Source organism: Macrosteles quadrilineatus, unplaced genomic scaffold, assembly GCF_028750875.1.
Source record: "Macrosteles quadrilineatus isolate MER2022 unplaced genomic scaffold, UCM_ALF_1.0 Scaffold_5__1_contigs__length_97177068, whole genome shotgun sequence".
Classification (NCBI taxonomy): domain Eukaryota; kingdom Metazoa; phylum Arthropoda; class Insecta; order Hemiptera; family Cicadellidae; genus Macrosteles; species Macrosteles quadrilineatus.
The window spans coordinates 14,721,262-14,744,892 of NW_026542598.1; the positions used below are offsets into that span (position 1 = coordinate 14,721,262).

A 23,631-nucleotide genomic window follows, 5' to 3' on the forward strand; every position below is an offset into this window, starting at 1 on the left:
CCTCCCACACAACCTACCATCCTCCTACCAGTCGCTATCACGCTTTCACTTTTATCATGTACAACGGAGCCGCTTGCGGAGTAGACGTGGTGTACGATTCCAGAGTAGGCGTAAAGGTGTTTTCGTCAGTTTACACTCCAGTTACATAGTTTTAAAAATTATCTCTACACGCTTTACAAAAAACTATCAAATCCACCATGATGTCATGTAATGGATGTTTTCGTGGTGCTAACAACTGGGATAGCATTACGCTCAACTGTTGATTGTGTTTGTAATGGAGTTTTAATTTGTAAGATTCGTACAAATCTCTTTAATCAGTGTAAAGAACTATGAAACTCCAACGTTCTTTTCTTGTGTGATAGAATTCGTCTGCACGTCTTGCGTATATGTAATTAATATACGTCAATATATATATATATATATATATATATATATACGTTAATATATATATATGTCAATATGTATGTTGTGCATATTGAGGCTTAGTATAATTATGTGAAAACATGTTAACCTATAATATATTTTTCTTCAACACGCTTGTTCTTGATTTTCTAATAATGTTTGTACATATAATTCCAGTAAAATTTACATCTTTACAATGTTGTAATAATCCATTTTCGTTTCAGGGGACATCACACAAAAAGGATACGAGAAGAAGAGGACGCGGCTGCTGGCTCCCTATGTCCCCAAACAAACCCAAGGTAAGCATGAGTAGCATCCCAGTCCGTGCAACAAGTGGGCATCACTACCCATATTTGTGTCATATTTTGCACGGATTACCATTAGGCGGTGTTTATGGAAGTGTGGTAAATGTTTCTTACTGATTCGTGTTAAAACTACTAATGTAATAATTATTTCGTTTTAAACTCATAATCTAATAACTTTTTTTGTGATTTTGTGTGATTAATACTCTTAAAGCCTTTTAATATAATATTTTTAATTTACCATTTTAGAGGCACCGAATCATAAATGATTGTGCTTAACGAAATTTCATTGTATTTTGGATGAATGAGTTAGTTTGAATCAAACAGTTGACAACAGTGTCTGGTTTGGTTTGTAAACCTCTGTAGGGACCGGAGTGTTTTATGCAGCAAGTAATGTTCCTATGTGGTTCATCATCCCCCTATGTGGTCTTTCCTTTTCTCACTATTTTGCGCAAACAAGTTGCAATAACGTTTGGCTTCTCCATACCACACTTGTATGTTATTCTCCACTGCTAAATTCACCAAGCAAGCAAGTGTACATTTAGAATGAATTATTTACGTCGTTTTTTCTTATACCCAGTATTTTGTTACGAATTAAAATGTCCTCTTAATTCGTAATTTCGTTTGGAACCAAGAAGTATACGTTTTTAATTATTGTTTTTATTTGATCTTGAACGAGGATTTTGACGAAGAACCCATTAGTGTTACCAGGAAATAGATTTGCCGTTGAGTATTTGATTAAGAGAATGCATTTTGCAGGAATGAAGGAAAGGCATGCCTAAAGCGAAAGATGTTTGCAATCTAAAATGAGTTATGATGAAGCTTGGAAAATAAAATAATCTGCATTTGTTTGAATCTATTTTGAGAAATAAATATAATTAATGTTCTTTCCTTGTTGTGGAAAAACGTCATATCATGATTGCATTTTGATGTAGCCTACAAGTTGTTTTTTCATAGTGAAAATATTCTACAAAAATGCCAGTGCTTATTATTCTGTAGATTCAGTTACCATTGATTGCTTTAATGTTATCGCATAACATAACGTATTTCCTACTAAATGTTTTTAAATGGTTACTTATGTAATTTTATCTTAAATAAAGTTCCACGAAAGCACTGACGAGATGTTTAAAAGGGTTGTAATATTATTTTAATTCCCTTATTATAGTATATCCTCGATTTAGGATTTGCCTATACACACGTTTGCAGATTGAAACTATTTTAAAGGATTACAATTTTAGTTTATGTATTACTAAAAACGTGTAAATACAGAGATGTAACTCAAACCTATATTGTTCTTGGAAAGGACAATATTCAAACGCACCAAGGAAGGAATTCGAAATTTATACAACAAGGCATACCATCGAAAGAGGCTATAAATATTCATTACTGGTTATTGCAAATTTAATCCCTCTTGTTTTTTAAAATTTTCAATATTAAAACATACTGCTGAAATTTTGCATATGAACACATTTAAGTTACTATTGTTAGTAGTACAATGATAGTTATGTAAACGTCTCTAGACAACACACTACAACACACAGTACAATATAGTCTGAACACAGGGGATGTGGTTTGATTGAAATATGATGACGTATGTATGATTGTGATGATTTGATGACGTGTGTAACATGTAGTATGATATATGTGATGTGGTATAGTCACTAATGGTTCTGTATGTCTGTTAACTATTATTTAACGCCCGTCTGGATCTGTCAGTATTGCTCCATTGAGTTATGTATTACTAACCATCCATTCATTTGTCTCAGGTCGTTGTTGGGTTTTGTTGGTTTCAGTTCGTCTTAATATTGATTTATTTATGGTTCTCAACCCTTTGGTTTGTTTATTAACATTTTGGTATATTTTAGTCATTTGATTTATGTTTAGTAGATGAGTCCAGGTTCAATGATTTAGTTTGTATTTATTTTTTATTCATGTACTGCTTGAGGTAAATGAATTAAATACTGAATGGAAATAACAGTTTGTTTGCTACAATGCTATAGGGATTTCGTATTCTATGAACAACTGCAATGTCATGATATTACAAATTTAATAAATGATGAAATAAAGTAGTGATTAGTTTGAAGCATACCACTTTTTAGAGTAAACAGTGATTCCTGGCCAAAACTGATGCCTGGGTTTCGAAACTGGTACTAATTGCACAAAAAAAATTTCCAAAAAGGAAGTTGCAAACGTTAACATTTGTTATATTAATGTGTAATTGAAGGGTGTAATTTGATTGAAATTCAGATATCGGGAACAGGTAAATTTGAAATTATGGAAGGATCTTTCTGTCAGGGAATTCTGACAGGTATGAAACTTGGCTTGTTGATTTTTTAGCAAATCCAACCCCAAGTCAAATTTTGTCACCCTGAAAATAAATTAATAATATCAACTTTTCTTATTACATAACGCTCCCTTTCGTCCGGAATACCCCGAAAAACTTGAGTGGTACGTGCAATTTCATAACCGGAAAAAGTCCTTAAATCGCTCATGCATTTTAAGTTATCAACGGAAAATCTATATATATACAGTAGAACCCCTGATATCCGGCCTTGGTTTTTCCGGTCTTCTGTTTATCCGGCCACTTCCAGGAAGCCAATATCAAAATGTTTTTCTCAAAGCTTACAGACGTTAAGATGCAAGCACTAGTCTTTGCGACTTGTTTGAGCTAAACTATTTATCTGAACTATTTATCTGTTTCTTTCAATACATTTTACTGTGTCACTAAACTCAGTTGAACTAGGCCTAACCTCTAAACATTTGGGGCCCTGGTTTAGGAAATTAATCTTTGTATTTTTATTTCACAAAATGGATAAGAAAGTTGAGTAGAATTGTATTTACTTTTAAGGTCCTAAAAATCTTCAAGGCTGATTTAATGTAACTTTTACCTCCATCATTTAATAGTTTTTGTTGCCTGAAATCTTAATACTCGTACGTTCATTCCTTAACAACTTTAGCCTACAAATAATTTTTTTAATTTGTACAAACATGTTCATTCTTCAAAAAATAATCCTAGAATAGACTTAAATTATACTTTTGACAGCATGTATTGATTAAATATTATTAGGTATGAATAATTTGGGTCGCCGGAATGGTCGCCCCCGGAAACATCACCCCTCAGGCTAAACGTGACGTCACGAAACCAGACAACCAGCTGGTATAAAATATATGTCCACGACCGGAATCGTTCCCCCCCAAGGGCTTGACGAGTAATTTATGAAAATCTAGTTGATATGAACTAATTGTGTTATTAATTTTAATTCAAACAAGTAGAAACGGAAAGGTCTTCCCCGGCAAGGCATCCCCTATGTACACCCCGGAATCGTCCCCCCCTGAAACGCTACCCCTAGTAGGGCTGAGCTGCTCGGCAGCCTACCTGCTGCCCGTCCTCCTCAGTCCATTGTTCTGAGGGTCGGCCGCTCGTTCATTATTATTGTCGCTTGGACAACAGCTTTTCCAAAGAAGAAAATTGCAGACGCTGTGGTGGAATATCAATCAGTAGATTTAGATGTGTATGAACTTCTAAGACAACTAAATAATGCGAGCAAAGATTGACTTTAAAAAATGATTCTTTTATACTTAATTCATAACCAACGATAATGCGTAAAGTATACATTTTTTCTGTTGCATTAAATGGTAGTTATACTTATCAACATCAGTAAACTTACCTTACACCCTATGGTAATTGTTAAGCAACACATTTGCTAAAAATAGAATAATTTCTAAATGTATTAAAAATGAATCGCATTGCTTTAGGTTTGGCCCCGATTTAATTAATAATTTGAAAATTAGAAATAGATTATTAAATAAGAATAAACATAATAATATCTTTTAGGGGATTAATCCCTTAAACTTATCGAAATAATTAATTGTTAGTAATTACAAAAATGTAAATGATACTATTCTAAAGGTTATGCCAAAAAGTACCTTTATTCAGAAACAGCCTAGGCTAGTTTCATATCACTGGAATAGAGTCAAAATATAATGAAAGTATAATCAAAATATCAGAATCACTTTGAATCGAGAAGAGGACTTGCAATCAGTGTTGATATACCAATAAATTAGTTTTGTTATAAGATGTATATGTTTAGAAAACCTTTTTGCTACTGAAGTTTGCAAAATTATGTTTCATAATTACTAAGGGGAAAATATACGTGAGTTCAAATTTTTAATATGTAATCAAAATTTGAAATGTTGAGCTGTAAACTTGTATTACATCGCTTAAACAATAGTAACATTCGTATATACTCCAATTAATGTATCACAAAGTGCCAATTATAATTAAAAATACCCCCGACACAGCAAACCTGCAGACTAAGCGAATTTCCACTTGCCTGATTGGATTTACGCTAAAATGTCTCTGTAAAAATATCACATTTATTCCCTATTTAAATAACATTGGTTCGATATATATCAATATCAATATCAATTGATATGGGGACGCCACCTAGGTGCGTATTTTAACCCAAATATGAGTATAGAATGGTGTGAGATGATCTGTGTAGCTTTGTTACTGACTAAGATCAGCTGTTTCATTAGCCAGGACCATTTATTTAAAGCCCAATGATCAGGAACAGATGGGTCCAGTTTTGAACCATCAAAGTTTAACGAGTACTTAGGTTTGCTGCAACAGGGAGGGTAAAAAGGTGTTTTTTTTGTTTTTTTTTTTTGTAAAATGATAATAGTTTAGTATGAAATGAATGCATTTTCCAAATTTGATTAAAATATGTATATAAACAAGCAAACTACAACAGTTCACTTATTCTAAGTATGTATAACATGGAAATTTTAAATTTACAGATTTTTGGAATTTTCTCCGTAACCATTAGGCGCATAATTAACGCTTCAATATACTAAATTATTTGCTTTTAAGCTCTACAAAATGGTTTATAAAGAAATTGCTACATTTTAAGTTTTTAGTGTCAAAAATGGGAAAACTCAATTTTTACCCCATAAACCCCCGTTCCCTTGGTTCGATCAAGCTGGTTCGCGAACTCGTTCGAATAAACGTAGGTTTACACGCTTGTACCAAATTTCATCAAATTTATGAATTTGAACGGATGGTGTTTTTGGCATCTAGGGACCTCAAAACGAAAAAGTAAATCGGTCCCGGGTCCAGGTCTTACCATGAGTACTACGGTAATAGCTTATTCCCTATAGGGGAAATTCGCTAACACAAATTTAGGATTTTGTAACAAAGAAATACACGCAATGAGTACTAAATCGTCTATTAGGCCTATACATTTTAATAATGGAAAGAAAATACAAAAATATAACTGAATAACAATTAATTTAATATTCTACAAAGTGTCAAGGAATTTATACAGTACCGGTACAAACTTCATTTACAATATAATTTAAAACAATAAAATATATCAAAATCAAGAGCACAAAAAGAAGAAAAAAGCATAAAGATAAATTTTTTGTGTTACGCACTTTAAATTTGTGTGTTTCGTTTCTTATTCTTATTTTTATTTCTTTTTATAAAACACATTTTGCTACTGTAGTACCTTTACCTATTTGGTAGTGTTTGGATACCTTCTTATATGGGAAAAGGTTGAACAATATGTTGATAATATTTCAAATTATCAAATCAAATATTTAGTCATTTTAACTACGTAAAAAATAATGTAAGTAAATAATTAAATATATTTTCTTAAATTGTTTTTGGCAACAAATAAATCATTAAAAACCTGGTAAACATTAAAGACCAGGAGCACAACAAATAAAGAAAGCAAAAAGAAAAATCATTTGTGTCCTAAATGAAAAATGGCTTTAATACAAAAAATAACGTTTTACTAAGTTGTAGAATATGCCTACGGTTATCTGTAAATATCAACCAATGCTCTTATTTAAGATTTCCTTCTGACTCCTTGCGGGATGTCCCCATTATATGACAGAAAACTGACAGTCTTTAAAACGTTGTTTTTAGGTGTGGTGTTTACCTATGTACCAAATCTTATTGATTTATCTATTGCCGTTTTGAAAATATTAAGCCAAGCCCATGCGGGACATTATAAATACACCCTGTATATGTGACCGTGAGCGCGGTAACTCGGGCAACAACGCTGCGAGTTTGATGAGATATGTTACAAACGTGTAAGCCTAAGTTTATTAGAACGAGTTCGTGAACCAGCATAATCGGACTATGGGAACGGGTGTGTCCGAATTGCGAACACCTCCAGAATGCCGGAGACTGAACATAAGTCGCCAAGATTGCGCACAAATATTCGGAATCGGGGAAAATGGATGAGTCACTGTTTCTTGTAATTTATGGAAGATTTAATACAATTGTTTTAAATGTAATGTTTTAAGACTTGACTTGGCATGTACAAAAATGCAAAGTGTGGAAAAGTAAACGGATAAGCAAGAATTCATATGGGTGGGTTTCATCGATTTCCACTAGAGTGTGCAATTAATTGTGATATATTATATTTTTAAACGTGACAGAGTTTTTTTTTTCATTTCAGGATTCTGAATCAACCACTTTCGTGATTTCGTGAATTTTGTGTTGAAATAAATATAATTTTCTAAGGCAGGGAATGTCAATGCCATGATTTAATTTTTTTAAGTTTAATTTTTTTAGTCTAGCAGCCGACGCTAATAATTTAAAGTCGTTTCAGTGCTGTTTAAACTAACAGCTGGTTTCAAACTGTCATTGACGTTTTTATGTTACAAGTAGTTTACCTAAATATTGATCGTCGGTGTTTGCCCGCATACTGTTTCAATTTTAAATGTTGTTATTTCCTACCGTAACGGATCTTCGTATTCAGGAAATCTGTAGATTTGAACTATACATCTCTACTTCTACCCTTGGGTAAAATCAAGATTTGTCTGAAATCAAATCTGTGTAAGTAGGCCTATAAGTTTATGCCATGAAAGTTATGTCATGTTTGTAGAATGTGTGTAGTCTATATCGATATACCAAAATTTCGAGGATTATAAAAATGTAAACCGGTGTAGCAGGTCTCTAGAAAACACTGGGGAAAATCCCCTACCATGTTTTGAGCTGATTTTATTGTTAGTGCAACTTCAGAGTATACTTTTTACAAATTACATTAACACTTTCAAAATCTGTTTAAAACTCAATGAGGCGTTCTGTTCACAAATTAACCCCTTCCAAATTAATTATGTACATAGGCTAGATAACACTGATAATTATGAATTATGTTAATGTACGAATTATGGTAAAAATATGAAACTGACTTTAGTAAATAACTAACTAAACTTTTCCTTGACTATGTTAAACAAACGTATTTGGCTCAGGTATTCTTGGGAGGGATACCTGAAGTGGGGAAGTCTAAGCTATTTTACAAAAAAATACTTCCCGCTATAAATACAGTTGTACTCTACGAATTAATAGTCTGCAAATTACAGACGAATTCCATAAATCAATACTCTGAGAATAGTGGATACTTAGGATTATGTTCTCTTGCAAACTTTTAAGTTATACGTATTAATATTCTGCGAACTACAGGTAGATTTAAATGTGTAACTTTTTAAACAATGGGCGACCGTTCATGGAATAACTGTACTACTTTAATGTCAATTTAGTTATTTAATATCAGCAGTGTGAAATCATGAAATAAAGTGAATGTGACACTGTTGCTTGCTTCTCTGTCAACGCAAACGTAAACAGTGTGAGCTTTTTCCTGTTTATTGCCGAAGAAACTAACCAATATTTACTTTCTAAATAATTTTTACGGGAAAGAGTCCTTCACCAATATCAAATCAGGAATATTCTCAATGCATTTATTTTACCATAAAATCCAGACAATTATTTAAATGTATAAAAAGTATATACAGCATTTATTGCTCAATGTTTACAATTTAAGAATTAGGAAATGTGAAAATATGTTTGTCAAGTGTGTACTGACTGTATTATGATGTTGAGTGGTTGAAGCATGCTCATATTAATACGAGTTGATTCCTTACTTAATTGTCACTATTACTATAAACATTTTATTTCATTTCCACGTTTTTCAAATACATTTTATACGTTGACGGAAAAAAACTATATGTAATTTATACATCATTCGATGTATAAAATTAAGGGGAAATGTCTAGAGAAAGCACAATATCAAAGTGTTAATTTGTATTGATCTTAATATCCACAACATTTGCGTAATAATACCAAATCCTTCCCATTCTTACGAGTTCAGTCGGGCGGTGGTAATATGGGACAGTATCTACCCTTGTGAACAATAGCTGGTTCGAGTCACGAGCCCAAGCCCTGCAGCAGGTATACCGGGGGAGATCATGGCAGGGGGGGACCTTTCCGGGGTGTGCATTTTGAAAACGATCGGAGTTAACGTATCCGGTTAGCATCAATTCTAATTAGAAAATCTGGTAATTGTATATGATAAGTGAATATAATTATCTAATTAATACGCAAACTCAAAAATAACTCGTCATATCGACGAGTGCATGCTGCAACTGAAATTGAGTGTCCGCGGCCGGAAACATCACCCCCCGGTCTCTGACGTCAATATGACGTAGGGGGGTGATGTTTCCGGGGGCGACCTTTCCGCGTCCCCAATAATTTTCATTATCATTGTTGGTTGGTTTATCCGGCCAAATCGCTATCCGGCTAGGGGCTTGGTCCCGTGGTGGCCGGATATGAGGGGTTCTATTTACTTCTAAACAATAGCTAACAGTACCTGATATCATTGACTTTTGCTAAGCTAGTAGCTAATCCAGTTAACGGTGGTCCGTTAGTTTGATTTGCACGTTGTTATCACCGGAACATGATGAGGATGTCGTCGTGATCGCTTCAAAAGTTTCGGTCTTGGCTTCAGTATTTTCTCCGATAGCCAGTCACAGCATTTTTCTCTTCTCGGTACTGGTACCTCTTCCCAAAATCTGGTGGTAACGATAATTTCGTTCAGACACATAACGATACCGTCAGATCGTGCAGTGATCTCGTGTGGAGTGTAGTATTCCCAGACACAATATGATGCAAGGCCCCCGCGCCGTATGTGCGTTGTGCGGTGTGTTGTGTAGTAAACCATTATTTATGAGTCGTATGCTGGCTCCTCCTCGTCTAAATATCCGCTCCTCGGCTCCCACTCCCACTCCCACTTGGTTGATTGCTCTCGTCTGCTCTGCATATCTCCCTCCTCTCAACGAGAAGGAGAGAATGTAGAAGTGTATGTAAACAATCTGTATATTTAAATTATGGTTTACATATTAAGTTGAATACACTGTCGTAGCTCGCTTTTACATCCATAAGCAATATTGTCCATTACAATTAAAACTGCACAAGAATGCATTATTAATTAGCATTACTTGGTCAGAGTTAAATCCCGCCATTTTAATAACTATTTGTTAGTTCGACATGCCAAATTTTCTAAATTTTACTTGGTAGCCATATTGGGTTTTAGTCCCATAAGAGCAACTTTAAATTTGACAGAACATACCATCATTTGAAGATGCATGACGGTGTTATTTATAAAGACATTATTGTTTTCAAAATGTATAATTAATGTTCAACGAGTACTGGGGAATGAGGATATTATATTTCAAAGATTTGTTTTTGTCTTTTCTTAATAAATTATTCAATTAAAGGCTTAGTTAATGATCATTAACTTGTGGAGGAAAAATAACAAAACTAAAATCCTCACTCCCTTGAGGACCACTAATCCTTAATTTTAGCACCTCAATCATTATTTTATCACAACAGGTTTTTTTAGAAATTCTGTTACAAAGTTAACATTGCTCTTATGGGACTAAATTCCAATATGGTTACCACTGATGAAGACTCTTAAGTTGAAGATCCATCTATCATATAACTGAGATAGATCTCGTTACAAGGACACTCATCTATGTATTTGACATCTCCCACGAAAAGCCACACAATGACAAACGAGAGTAAAGTTAGTATCTTATCTAATAATATCTAATAATAGTATCTGTATCTAGTATCTTATCTATTATAAATTATTCAATTTTATCTTACGTCTACCCTGCTACGTTATCTTAGACGTCCCAAGTTACTAATGGCACAACTTTATTCCCAAACTTAATTTAACTTTTTGTTTCAAAGTTTTAGGAAAGCTCTAGTTAATTTAGTCGATTCCGCCGGTACACTACTTTGTCCTTTATTGGGCGGTTTTGGGGATTAACTTTTAAAATTTGTTGTAAAGGCTTATTATTTGTTTCTGTGTAAAATTAAGTTTCGAAATATTGTTAATGAACTGGAATTAATAGTTAAATGAGTAAACCTTAGGAGGAGCAAAACATAATTTTATGTTAATACTGCAATACTGTGGTACTAATAAACTATAAACAAACTTCCATACATCCCAATAAAAAATGTTTTACGTAATTTGTAATAATAAGAACATTTAAAAGGCATTTTTGAACCTTTTTCTAAATCTTCCCAATTTATGTAGTCTCTAGAATGAAAATCGCGTTCTTTTGTCTCTATAAAGCTGATTTAGTCGGAACGCAGGAATCCTGACATAGGAAACCCTGTTGTAATTTCATAAGCTGGAATGCTGTGAAATCCAAATTTTTCCTTTTTCAAAACTCCTTTACCATAGGTATTGTAAAATTCTTATCCCCAGTATTACAATTAAAGAACAACACATTTGACTTGTGAACTTTAAATATATTTAAATCTAAATCGAAGAAACTATTAATTTCTGTTTTTGACTTTAACCTTGACCTGAAAACTTTGCACAGAACTTCTTGCATTATTCAGGCTATGATTAACAAATACGGCATAACAACTGAACAGCTTGGGGCGTTGAGTCGGACTCAACAAATTACTGACGATAAATCTTCTCCACCCCCCCCCCCCTGATCACGAACTACCCCCCCACCCCCTTGAATTGCTAAACAGCCGATTCTCCCCGTCAGCATAACTGCCTTGACACACTTACTAGGGCTATTGTTTATATCAGTCGAAATATATGATTTCGATTTAACAATTCGTGCATAAGAATGATAAACTATTTATTGAAAACTGATTATCAATTAAATTCATGTTGAATGTTAAATATATTTTTTTAATACTATAGATCTCAAGTTAATAGCATTTAATTGCATTATTTAACACTCCAAAAAATGTTGGATATTGACGACGATAACAAAAATATTTGGGTGAAAAAGTAACACTACCTATCTGGAATTCCGTTAAATTTACTCTAAAGTTTGACATTTAAAGAATAATATCTCTACAAAGTGTAACAATAAACAATTATCATCCTATCTCGAGGTGAACCATCTATTTTGAAGAAGTCAAATTGTATCATAAATTGGTATCAATTTAAATATTTTTGGTAATAATTAGAAGAACAATTTTTGTAGAGTTGTCAAATGAAACTGCAACTTTTTATATATTAATTATTATAAACTGTACCTTTTAAGAGGTTAACTGTAAGAAAGGACCGTGAGGTCCTAAGTTCGCCTCAATAAAGAAGAAATTTTATTTTATTTCATTATCTTTCAGTGTCATTAGATTCTTAAAATACTACCAGGATTTTATTAAAAAAATTAGACAACTTTTTACTACGAAAGTGTTTTGAGAAAATTTAAACAGTCGAATAAAACTTTCAGTAAGATTAAAAAATAAGGGAAAGAATTCGAAACAATGAGATGTATTTCTTTATATTGTAATTAGATATAAACTGACAGCAATGGAAACGCTTGAGTCCATTACCGACAGCAGTAATAAGTCCAATCCTTCCTAATTGCTATAATTAAAGTTACTGTTGTTGGTGAATGATTAATCTCAATGTCCAATACAGCAGATCATGATGAACTTGATTTTTAAACATTACTATACTATGGTGTAAAGTCAATGATATTTTCCAGTACTAGTTGGCCGACAGTTGCTGCGGTATCTTCACCTCTACAATGTGTGTAGCTTTTGTGGTGGGAAGGGTCGAGTTAAATCTATTTATTCATAACTCTATGGCGATGAATATATGCCGTCCCTTTACGTAGATGTACATATTACTATTGCCAACAAATAAGTTATTATTATACGCGTATAGAGAATCGTGTAGGGTGTGCGAATGAGTGGAATGTGTTACAATCAGAGGGAAATATTTTAATTATTGTTAGTCAAACGTCTTATTTGAATGACAGAATAAGTGCTGTAAATGAAAATAATCTGTTCAGTTTGTCTCTAAAGATGGCAAGTCAAATCCAAAAGGCGTGTAGAGTCCAGCCTACACCATCGATGTATAATACTCTACATCGGGAGTTATTATACATCGATGGCCTACACCCACCGTTGTACATGTCAACATTGATGTGTAACATTATTATCTAGGTCGATGATGTTGTAAACATTCGTGGTCGGGCCGTGCAGGCGTGCAAACAAACCCACGCGGGAATCAAAATAGTGATTCTTTGTAGCGTAACCGATTCACCAGACGCCGGTCATAACTTTGCCGTTATTGTAAACTCCGAGCCACTGACCTGCTTCTTATTTCGATACTGTTTATAGTTCAGCGCAACGCTTGTAAATGTTAAACATAGTGGGGTTTTGAAACAGATGGTTTATTTTAAATGTTAACCGGTAGTTCAATTCTATAAACTGCTTTCATCATTGTTAAAACTGATAAATATAACCAACAATAATTAAAACTAAGCTGGATTCAATGATAAAACATCTACACATACAAAGTAATTTGAGTAATATTATTACGCTTATTGTTGTACAACATAGTTGAAGCTCGTTACTAGCTCGTCTGTGCTAAACAAGAAATTTCTTCATATAATATCTCTTGACAAAAGCTTTACTGTTTTGGTTAAGGGTATAGGCCTGGGTATGGTTTGCATATTTTTTTAATGTAGCTTATAACGATGGTAGTGGAATTTAACCGCATTGTGGTATCTACCAATGATATAAGATAGTAGGCCTACCTTTGGCTATTATAGTACTAACTATGTATACACTCAGTTTTTTATAACAATCATCCAACTTCACGTAACACAGAGGTTAACCAAGACAAACGTTGAGGTTTTGAAGTAAATGTGTACTTTTGTAATTTATAAATAAAAAACTATTTCTCGGACGAGCAGTGGCAAACATGAGTTTCGTGACGTCATGGATCTAAACGAACAGCTGCACCAATAAGACCTTGTACATGACGTCACTGCTCTCTTCTTCACTTAACTGTCAGAAAATGCAAACCATTTTCAATCCTTAGTACAGTAGTCGCAGCTAGTCTGGGCGCGCGGCCGCGCTATGGCGGGGGTGTAGAGGGGAGTGTTTATTGCCCATTTCCAAAAACATCTGGCCCACACGGCTCTCTGGGGCTCTTCAGTGCCTCAGCGCTGTCTTCATGGCTTTGGCGTGGAGGACGGTTAGTACACAAGGGTCCGCGCGCCCAGACTAGCTGCGAGTACTGTATCATGTTACGGAAAATGTTTTAACATGTTGACTCAATCTAAATGGGCGTTACCAGTTTTGTCTATGTTCTACTATTTATGTTTTCTTGGCAGTTCTCATACTACGACTTTACAATTTTTGTAGTTTTCGAAAATGTTATAAAAATCTATCATTTCGAGCATATTGGCAATACATTTTCTACTCAATGAATGAAGAATCAGTCTATGCAAATGTTGGTTTGTCTTTTAACGTTAATTGTTGGACTATTGTAGTTACTGTATAGTAAAAGTTCCCCATATTTCACACTGACGTTTGTACCTTGGTTCGCCTTGTGTGTACTCTGGTATGGTGTATGTATGGTAAGGTGTGTATGGTACGGTGTCGGGTGTGCTGTGAGACTAACCCCGGTGTGTATGGTGTGTTGTAGCGCCGACGTCGGGACGCCAGCAGCCTCGCACGCGACGCACACAACGCCGCGTCACACACAATGAGAAACGCTATCACTCAGGTACACTGCATGTCACCCTCACCCCACACTCTATGTTGTAACGTAGTGATAGTGTGTAGCCTACCTAGACAACGATCCCAGGAACAGTGGGTTCAACCTTCAATGATGTCTAAATCCAGTCATGGTTTCAAAGTTAAATTGTTGTAGGGATTGCCATGATGTTAAAGTTTGAATCACGTATGTAAATTAATGGAAGATGTTTTCGAGAGACTTCCAATGAATCGTGTGGACCCTTTATTTTTTTTTATCGTGTGGATACAAGTATTTTGTGTATAAATGGAATTATACCGTGGTAGTAATGTATAAAAATCAGTATTACGAATAATCATTGGATTTATAATCTTTAGTTTCATTGCAGATTACTTACTACTAAGTTGCATATCTGTTTGAAAAAAAAAAACATTCCGTTTTGCAAATGGATTGTTACTTCTTCCGGATTACGTTCAATTCTCAATGTTTAGTTTAAAATCGAAAAATATCGGTTAACTTTGCAAATTTCATATTATCACGTGGATCTAAAAATAAAATGCCAGCCTATTGTCGGGTAAGCAAAGAATCGATATGCAAATAAACTGATTCATTATAGTATGCAGCATGTTAATTTATCTTGTTGCATGTTTGGTGAATTGTAAGCTTGTGGATGTAAATAATGCTTTGCTTTAATCATTTACAATGCCGCATGGTCGCTTATAATCACCTGTAGTGCTATTTTAAAAGTATACTTGAAAGATTTATGATATCAATTGCTGTTCTATTAATCGAATAGAACATCAATTAATATAATAAATTTTCTGCTTTACATTATTATTGTATCATTTAGCTATCTTCTACGTACGGCAGAAAACAATTTTAAACTTGTAATGTTAGACATTAGGAGTTATAAACTATCCTCACTATGAATATAACTGATACAAGCCATCAATTTGTTATCGATAGGTTAAAATCTATGAGATTCTAAAATGCGAAAAATAATACCTAGGTGGTCGTCATTGCGTTACTCAAGTTCAGTTACCGTATATTTTTGAAGTGGATAATAGTGTATATTAGATAATTGTGTTTAACTAAAAATATACTAGGGTTGCTTTCAGAGAGGTGAAAGCCAGTTGAGCGGAACAAACGTGATTTGATATTTGTATAAGTAACTAAATGTAAAAAAGTCAATAGATGTACTAATGCTTGTTTTATTGATTAAAATTATAATAATTCAGATTTGTTTTTACTACATCTTGTTATTCAGATACCTCTTCCAAAAGTGCATTATGGTAGTTTTGACCAGGAAAATATTATCAGTTTATATGGTGCAACACAAATAAACAACCCAATCACCTACTTATAACCTACACTTTACCTCCCTAATCTAACCTTACTTCAAAACACTTAATGTAGTCACGAATACTCATAAACCCCGACCTACCTTCCCCACATGCCTAAATTAGATGAGTGTTCAATCTGCGTTTTATTAATAAGTGTAATAACTTACTGCACCGTCGATGTAATTCAACATAATATAACCTGTGAGGTATTATCGGATTAAATATCGATTTCGATGCGGTTTGATATATCGCTTATTAAATCCTGATTTCTAACATTGGCTGTTTCTAATCAGCTGGCAACACAAATAGGTTCCCAAGAAAGTAGTCACTGGTCCGTATCCCTCCGCTCCTTGTTTATGCTCCGCGCATTGAGAAAGTAGTTCCGTATATTTTCTTGATTTTCAGTGAATTCCGCGCCTTAAAAAAATGTTTTAACGGCATTTTCTTGTTTATTGAAATCATAGGAATGGTTAAAAAACGTTTAAAAGAAAAGTCTAGAAAGTTCAGAAATACCTTATGATTCTCTTGTTTACATTTTTCTTGTAAACAAAAACTGTCATATGGCTACTTTAGTCCCATAAGCCTAATGTTAAAATTTGGAAATTTTAAGTTCGTTTTAAATTGCATTAGCATTATCTAATTGAAATTTGTTTGTTTATTAACCATCTCACTATTAGTCTAAGTAATCTTGTTAAGTTTGGCTGAAATGTGTTCTGCCGTTATTGAGTGATGTTGCTTTATTTGTTGCATTGAAGTTGATCCCAAAGAGCTACGCTCGCTTCGCTCGCTCCGCTCAATAAATAAAAACATAAACAGCGGACACAACTTTACAATCAATTGGTGCTTATCCTATGAAAACTAAGTAAATAAAATTGATTTCTGTTTAAAAGCAAATCTTGCATACTGGACGTAAAATTTGTATACATGCAACACTAAAACAGCATATATATGCGATGTTAAAATAGTATCAAATAATTGAAATCAGGTAAATTCAAGCTGAATAGGAACACAATCTCCTGTCAGTGTTTTTACCGACCTCACTCAGCAATGAGATTTGATTCGTGGAAAACAACTGATTTTATTCATAGTTAGAGTTGTTTGTTTTGAGATTGGAAAAGTATTTTGTTTGGAATTCAATGTTTTCAGTTTATTTCACAGTATTTATTCTAAGAGAAAGGTTTAATATTGTAATGCAAATATGTTTTCATCCAATATATCCCATACAAGAAATAGTGTTGTTAAATTGGTTTTTGTGAAATTTAGTTCATAGTCAGTAAAAACCTGTTGGAAAAACGTACACTGAATATTAAGCTTGGGACTTTCCTGTTAATGGCGTTAAGAGTTTAAATTAATTTACTTTTCTTAGTAATGGAGAAGCAAAACATAATTTTTAAGAAATTCTGAGTAAATATCGTGACTCTGGATTTGCATTACGTTTACCGGCCGACTATGATAACTATGGTATAGTATATATCTAGTATATGTTGTTGAATAGTTCTAGTTTCGTACTAAAAGTGAATAGCTTCAGCAACATATGTGCTTCCTGTAGCTGAATCATACGTTTGTGCTGAGTCTAGTTTTTTTATGACGTAATACAACTAGTATTAAAAATAGTTTAAGATTGTCAATTAGCTTGTATTGTTGATTAAAATGCTACAAAATGGTTACCAAATCTCATAAGATTTGACATGTTTTCATTCCATGGTATTAGCATTGAATTTATATATAAAGTCAATGGTCTTAGCCACCAGCCAAGTGTCGTAGTGTACAGATATAGCTTCTTTGTCTCTGTCTGCTCTTTAATTATCCCGGGCATACACTTGACTAACACACACACCCGATAACTTTTTTTAGTTAATTTAAACACTATATAATGATTATATATCGTCATCTCTTTATTTGGAAACTAATGGTAGCTCAGTTTTATGTTAAACTAACACCGAGTGTATAGTTTGTGGACGTACACCTGAATATTTTCGATAATAAAGGGCTATATTTGAAAGTTTTTCGCACAAAAATGTTTTCTTTTCAAGAAGGCTTACAAACGGCGGCTGTCTTCCTGGATGGATTCTCTCCTCGCCACACACGCCATCTTTGACGAATGCTTCCTAGTTTACTTCTGTGAGAAATCTGAAAAAGCAAAGAGTTGGAAAAATATTACTGGGATAGATTGTAATACATTTTTTTGGATAATGATAAGCATTGTTTATTTTATATAGAATGCCGAGATTACTTCAAAGTAAAATTTTTGGGTTTTATAATGCTTTTCCAAACTTAAGCTTATTTATATAAAACCCTTTTCCGACGTTCGAATTTGGTCTCATTCACTAAATAGTTAATGCTAAGTTTGAGCTATATAAAAAACGGTTGTCTTTGAAGATTTTGTAATGAGGGCCATTGACTATTAGTATATTAATAGTAAATTCCAGCACGGACATAATGAGCATATGTGTGTGGTCAAATCCTTCCAGTCCCCTAGAAAAAATATGTAACGTAGCCCACTTGGGAAATAAGAGTTAAAAGTGTGGGTCGATATATTTTCAATCCGATTGTCGACCAAGTAGTGACTAACCCTTCTCGTCAGTTTTGGGACCGCGTTATTAAAAGATGAGAACTCCAGAACGCCACAATTCGTCCGTCAGACCATTATAATCTTACACCTCATTTGCCCAATCTCATTCCAGCTTAGATGGAAATCTCCCTCGTTCTTGATTTAAGTCTGTCGCAGGACAAATGATTTCAGTTCTCAAGATTTATTTTCCATGTGACACTCGAACTATTTTACTAATGGTGCGTGAAAGTACACGGCACTTGTTTTGACGTTTATTTTCCTCTTGACTGAAAGAATTTAATTTAAGTAAAGATTATAGTCTTAATTAACTTATAACTTAGATTACGGGTAAAATTAAGGCAGCAACTGGAATTTAACACATCGATTACAGCGTTAAAACAATATTTATAGCTGTTGCAAATTAATGTTTTTTACCATCGACTCCAAACACAGTAAATCCTTTAGAAGGTATCAATGACAAGTGTTATAACATATACGGTACTTTCGATTAAGATTTACACTTTACCTTTGAAATTTTTTTTATTCATTAAGTGGCTTGAAAACCATAAAATATTACTTTTGAAATTTTATAGTCTATGTGGGTCTGTTTCAGTATCCCTTTGGAAGTTTTACACTTTTGTCAGCAAAAATCATAATCACGGGTTCAAATCGTTGCGGAGGTAAATCAGTAATGCATTTTGAATATGCAATCCCGTTACGAGTTGAAACGCAATAAGACGTCGCAAAAGCGAATTCGGTGTTAAACCAATGAAGAAAGCGGTGTAACCTAAGTTCGTTTCAGCCAAGCGGGTTTCTGGGTTGTTTAAGCGGTTTGCAAATGTATATTTTTCCAAAAAGCAAATTATCATTTCCATGTGATTATTTTGCTGGTTTTACACTTTTATTTCGAGAATCGTTTGTCTAGCAAAATTTTTTTGAATGTTCGAGCCCTTGGATCAAAGGTCACCGTTGGAAATGTTATATATATATATAAATATTTTGAACTTGTGGTCCGGAGATCACTCTAGCACGTAAGTTCATTCATGATATAAAAATAAAGGTCTGTTATTTCAGGATGTCAGACTCTGTATTGAAGACCTCGCTTACAGAAACACACATGAAATTATTTAGTTTGTATTTGAACCACAAATAGTATTCGCAAACGAAAATTATTTGAAGGATTCTGTATATAAAATTCGTTATTTGATATTATTTTAAGATTGTTCGTAACCTTCTGTAAAACCTTTTAGCTAATTAAGAATGTAACGAATTTTAACTGACTACTCTTATATATATGTTTGTTAAATAATATCATTGACTATACACAGAAAATAGACAATTTTTATTGTTTCGTGTAAACACATTGTATCAAATACACGTGTTATCAGAAGGTTTCCCACCTCACATCGGTGGAGGTACGTTCTTCTTTATTGCTCTTTGGAACCCCACCGTTCAAAGTCACATCAAAGAAACTTGTAACTCTGATCGTCAGTTGTACAAATTACATTCGAGCGATCTTTATGTTCCGAAATTGGTTTTCGAAAATAAACTTGTTTGTACTACGTGTTACTTTGTATTTTCGCTCGTGTTGAAAATAAATTAAACCTATTTCAAGTGTGTTGTTGGTTCATTTTTATAAGACGTAACCTTGAGATTACCAAGGGTCATTACGGTGGTATTGCTAGTCTGCCTCGGACTTCGATGAGGGAAGCATAGGTTCGATCGTTCGATCCCAAGCACATCCAATAAAATTTGATGGGATTACATAGCTTTCCCTAAAAAGACTTAGTTCTTCCTTCATGGTAAAGTCTAACTTTAGAGAATAAAATTACGACTTCTTAAGGAAATTACAATTGAAGTATTTTCAACTCTTTCAATGGCCAATATTGTACTTGGTTGGTCTTCAATCTATCACCATATCAATATGTAGTGATTAAATCCATCGTTGATTGGTCTTCTTCATAATCAAATACTGTATAGATTTTCCAATGCAAGTAATATGACAGTCCAGTTTTAGGGGTTTTTGATTGTACACAGTTTTTAAAACATTCAGTTGGTTATTTGGTTGTATGATATCTCGTCACAGGACAAAATAGGATTTTTCTCAGGTATGAAACCGTATACGAATCGGTGAAGTTTCAAGGATCGAGTAAATTATTGGCAGGCCAAATACAGAAGCCACTAATTGATGATCAACGTGTTAACCAATAGAGACGGTTACTCCAAGCTGAGTAAGAACAATCGTCTGCTTGTGCTGTAAGGTTAGTGTGTGGAGAAGGTATGATACAGAGTTTTGTTCAGCAAGGTTTTGTGTTGAAGTAGGTATGAGACAGAGATATATCATCTGTTCGTCAAGTTTTGTGTTGAAGTAGGTATGAGACAGAGTTGTGTCATCTGTTCGTCAAGTTTTGTGTTGAAGTAGGTATGAGACAGAGTTGTGTCATCTGTTCAGCACGGGTTTGTGTTGAAGTAGGTATGAGACAGAGATATATCATCTGTTCGTCAAGTTTTGTGTTGAAGTAGGTATGAGACAGAGTTGTGTCATCTGTTCAGCACGGGTTTGTGTTGAAGTAGGTATGAGACAGAGATATATCATCTGTTCGTCAAGTTTTGTGTTGAAGTAGGTATGAGACAGAGATATATCATCTGTTCGTCAAGTTTTGTGTTGAAGTAGGTATGAGACAGAGTTGTGTCATCTGTTCAGCACGGGTTTGTGTTGAAGTAGGTATAAGACAGAGTTTTACCATCTGTTAATTAAGGTTTTGTGTTGAAGTAGGTATGTATAATCGTTTAATCAAAGTTTTTTGTTGAAGTAGGTATAAGACAGAGTTCTATCTTCTGTTCAGCAAGGGTTTGTGTTGAAGTAGGTATGAGGCAGGTATATCTTCTGTTCAGCCAGTAGAGTTTTGTTTGATGTCGAGGATGGTTGCTAGCCAGTGGAGGTGTACTGACAGGTCCGCAGACAGGCCAGTGTGTGTAAGAGTGTAAGGTAAGTGATGAGATGTGTAATGTTGACAGCACGCAGCAGCCAGAGTCACTCTCACTACAGCCCCAACACCAGGGCCAGACGTCGCGGCAACAGACGCCTCACTCGCAACGAGAGTAGATACCACTCAGGTAACACACATTGACTATAAAAACTAGGTACTAGACACACCAACGCTTGAACACGGTAATGCCGCCGAATAAATGTGTCGTTCTTTTCAAAAAGCACAAGATTGAAGAAGAGACTTTTATTTTATTGTAAATTTTAGTACGAAAGTAACCATTGACCAAGATATCTCGTTTATATGTTTAAAATGTAACCAGTTGAATAAAAATGTACGTATTTTAACTAAGCAACCGACAGAGTGTTCTGCTGTCAATTACTGATTTGTGTCGTCGTATCTACTGACTTTTCAGTCAAGTAAAACTGAAAGTACAATGTAATTCGCTGTAAAATTTAGCGAATTTCAAGTCAAATGATCAATGATCAAAGACCACTATCAAAAACTAAAAATGGTACTTATGGAAAGTCTACTTCAATGTATAAATTCAATTTTTACTCTTTTGTTCTTAACCCTGAGGACGTGGAACAAATCTTTCTATTTGATCGTGAAGTAAAATATCTTTGATTAAAGAGAAAATATAAATTTGTTAAAGCGTTACCGGGGGAAAAAACCATAAAATTGTCCTCATTTGATAAGGATGAAAAATTGAGAAAAGAAAAGACACATCCAATACTATCATTTAATGCTATATCGTTAAAATAAATAAATAAGATAACCGGTATTGGACTAAAAATCTTCCAATTACTATCGGGTACGAAAATGTTTACTAGTATTTCATTTTCAAGTCGAATCAGGAAAATTAAGGAACAAGCCTCAAATAACAAATAACAATCAAAGAAAAACTTAAATTGTCAAAAGATCAGCAGTGCCAGCGTTGCGTGGGTGTTATGCTTTTGTAAAGGGTGCAAAAATATCCTACTTAGCTCCGAGTTTATTTTAACATTCTCAATAAAGATTAGTAATATTCTGCAGTTGTTAAGCTTCTTAGCTGGCTTCTGTGTGGGATATTTCATCTACGTACTTTTAATTGCATTGAGTTGAATTTGACCTCACATATTTAACCTAAACTTAAAAATTTATCTGTCACATTTTTGGTACGTACGATAATTTGCAAAATCTTTTTGGAATCTTCTGTTAGTTCTCGTATAAAATTCTAAGTATAAATATAGTTTCTCATTCAACAGGGATAACTTTCTTACTGTTTCATGTATAAGTTTGGTGATATCTTATACATTTAATAATGATCATTAGGCAAATGCCAGTCCGAATTAAAATACTTAATTACTTTACCTGTACTGCAATTTCGTTTAGTATTTTTTTTGTTTTTTGATTTTACAATAACCTCCATGGTTTTTTTATTACTAAATGACTGTATATTACAGGCAATTTCGATTCAGTTGAAATATATAGAAAGAATTAAACTATCTGTTTTAACAATGTAATTTCCCACTCAACGGAAAAGTGCTGTTACGCGATATCCGCTGTTTTACTCTCTCTCCACTTAACAAATTAACCAGCTGATGTTACGAATCAGCTGTTTTTGCGTTTCTTTGTTGCATTGGATTAAACCGCTTAAGATTTTGAACAGTTTTGTTGATGCACTTATTTATTTATCTTCAACGTACCAACTATGTTTATGTGATATTTAAATGTGCTGGGCTATATACGTAGGTTTTGATAAGCATTATTGCTAATCAGCCTATGTAAACTAGCTATTTGCTTGTTTACTAAGCTATGTTATCCAGTTACATAGTAAAATACTGCTCTATAAAAATTCCACTTTATAAAATTCCATGTCGCTCCCTTCGTAAGCTGAACGTGCTTAAACGAAGGCTACGTGATACTTGAGTTCGTGTTTTCCTGTTGATTCTCCTGGAATACTTTGAAAATATTCCTTATAAAATATTTACACGAAAGATTTTTTGACGACACTCTTTGTTCAGTAATTGATTTACTTAAAAATAAACAACGTGGTGATTTTAAACGTTTTGTAATAGCTATTTATATTAGATTACAAGAGTTTATCATTTTCAAATCATATGTAAACGCATTTGTGATTGTTGTTACGCCTGATATTGTGGTAGCACTACACAATTTTAGAGTAGGGTTTAGAAAGTTTGAACCTCTGTCGAGAAATGTAATTAAAAGCGGTTTACT

At 33.8% G+C, this 23,631-nt stretch overlaps 1 protein-coding gene across 11 annotated transcripts in view; it reads left to right on the forward strand.

Moving 5' to 3' along the window:
* The window catches only part of LOC128993812 (disco-interacting protein 2-like), a 368,811-nt gene that overhangs the window by 274,503 nt on the left and 70,677 nt on the right, over positions 1-23,631 (forward strand). For 5 of the 11 annotated variants that reach the window (XM_054417836.1, XM_054417830.1, XM_054417831.1 and 2 more), the window contains exons 2-3: positions 627-701; positions 21,443-21,541. In XM_054417836.1, the coding sequence (XP_054273811.1) occupies positions 627-701; positions 21,443-21,541 (174 nt within the window). Of the gene's footprint in view, positions 1-626; positions 702-14,479; positions 14,561-21,442; positions 21,542-23,631 lie in introns of all 11 variants that reach the window. The other 6 variants (XM_054417839.1, XM_054417833.1, XM_054417841.1 and 3 more) reach the window with 2 other exon arrangements.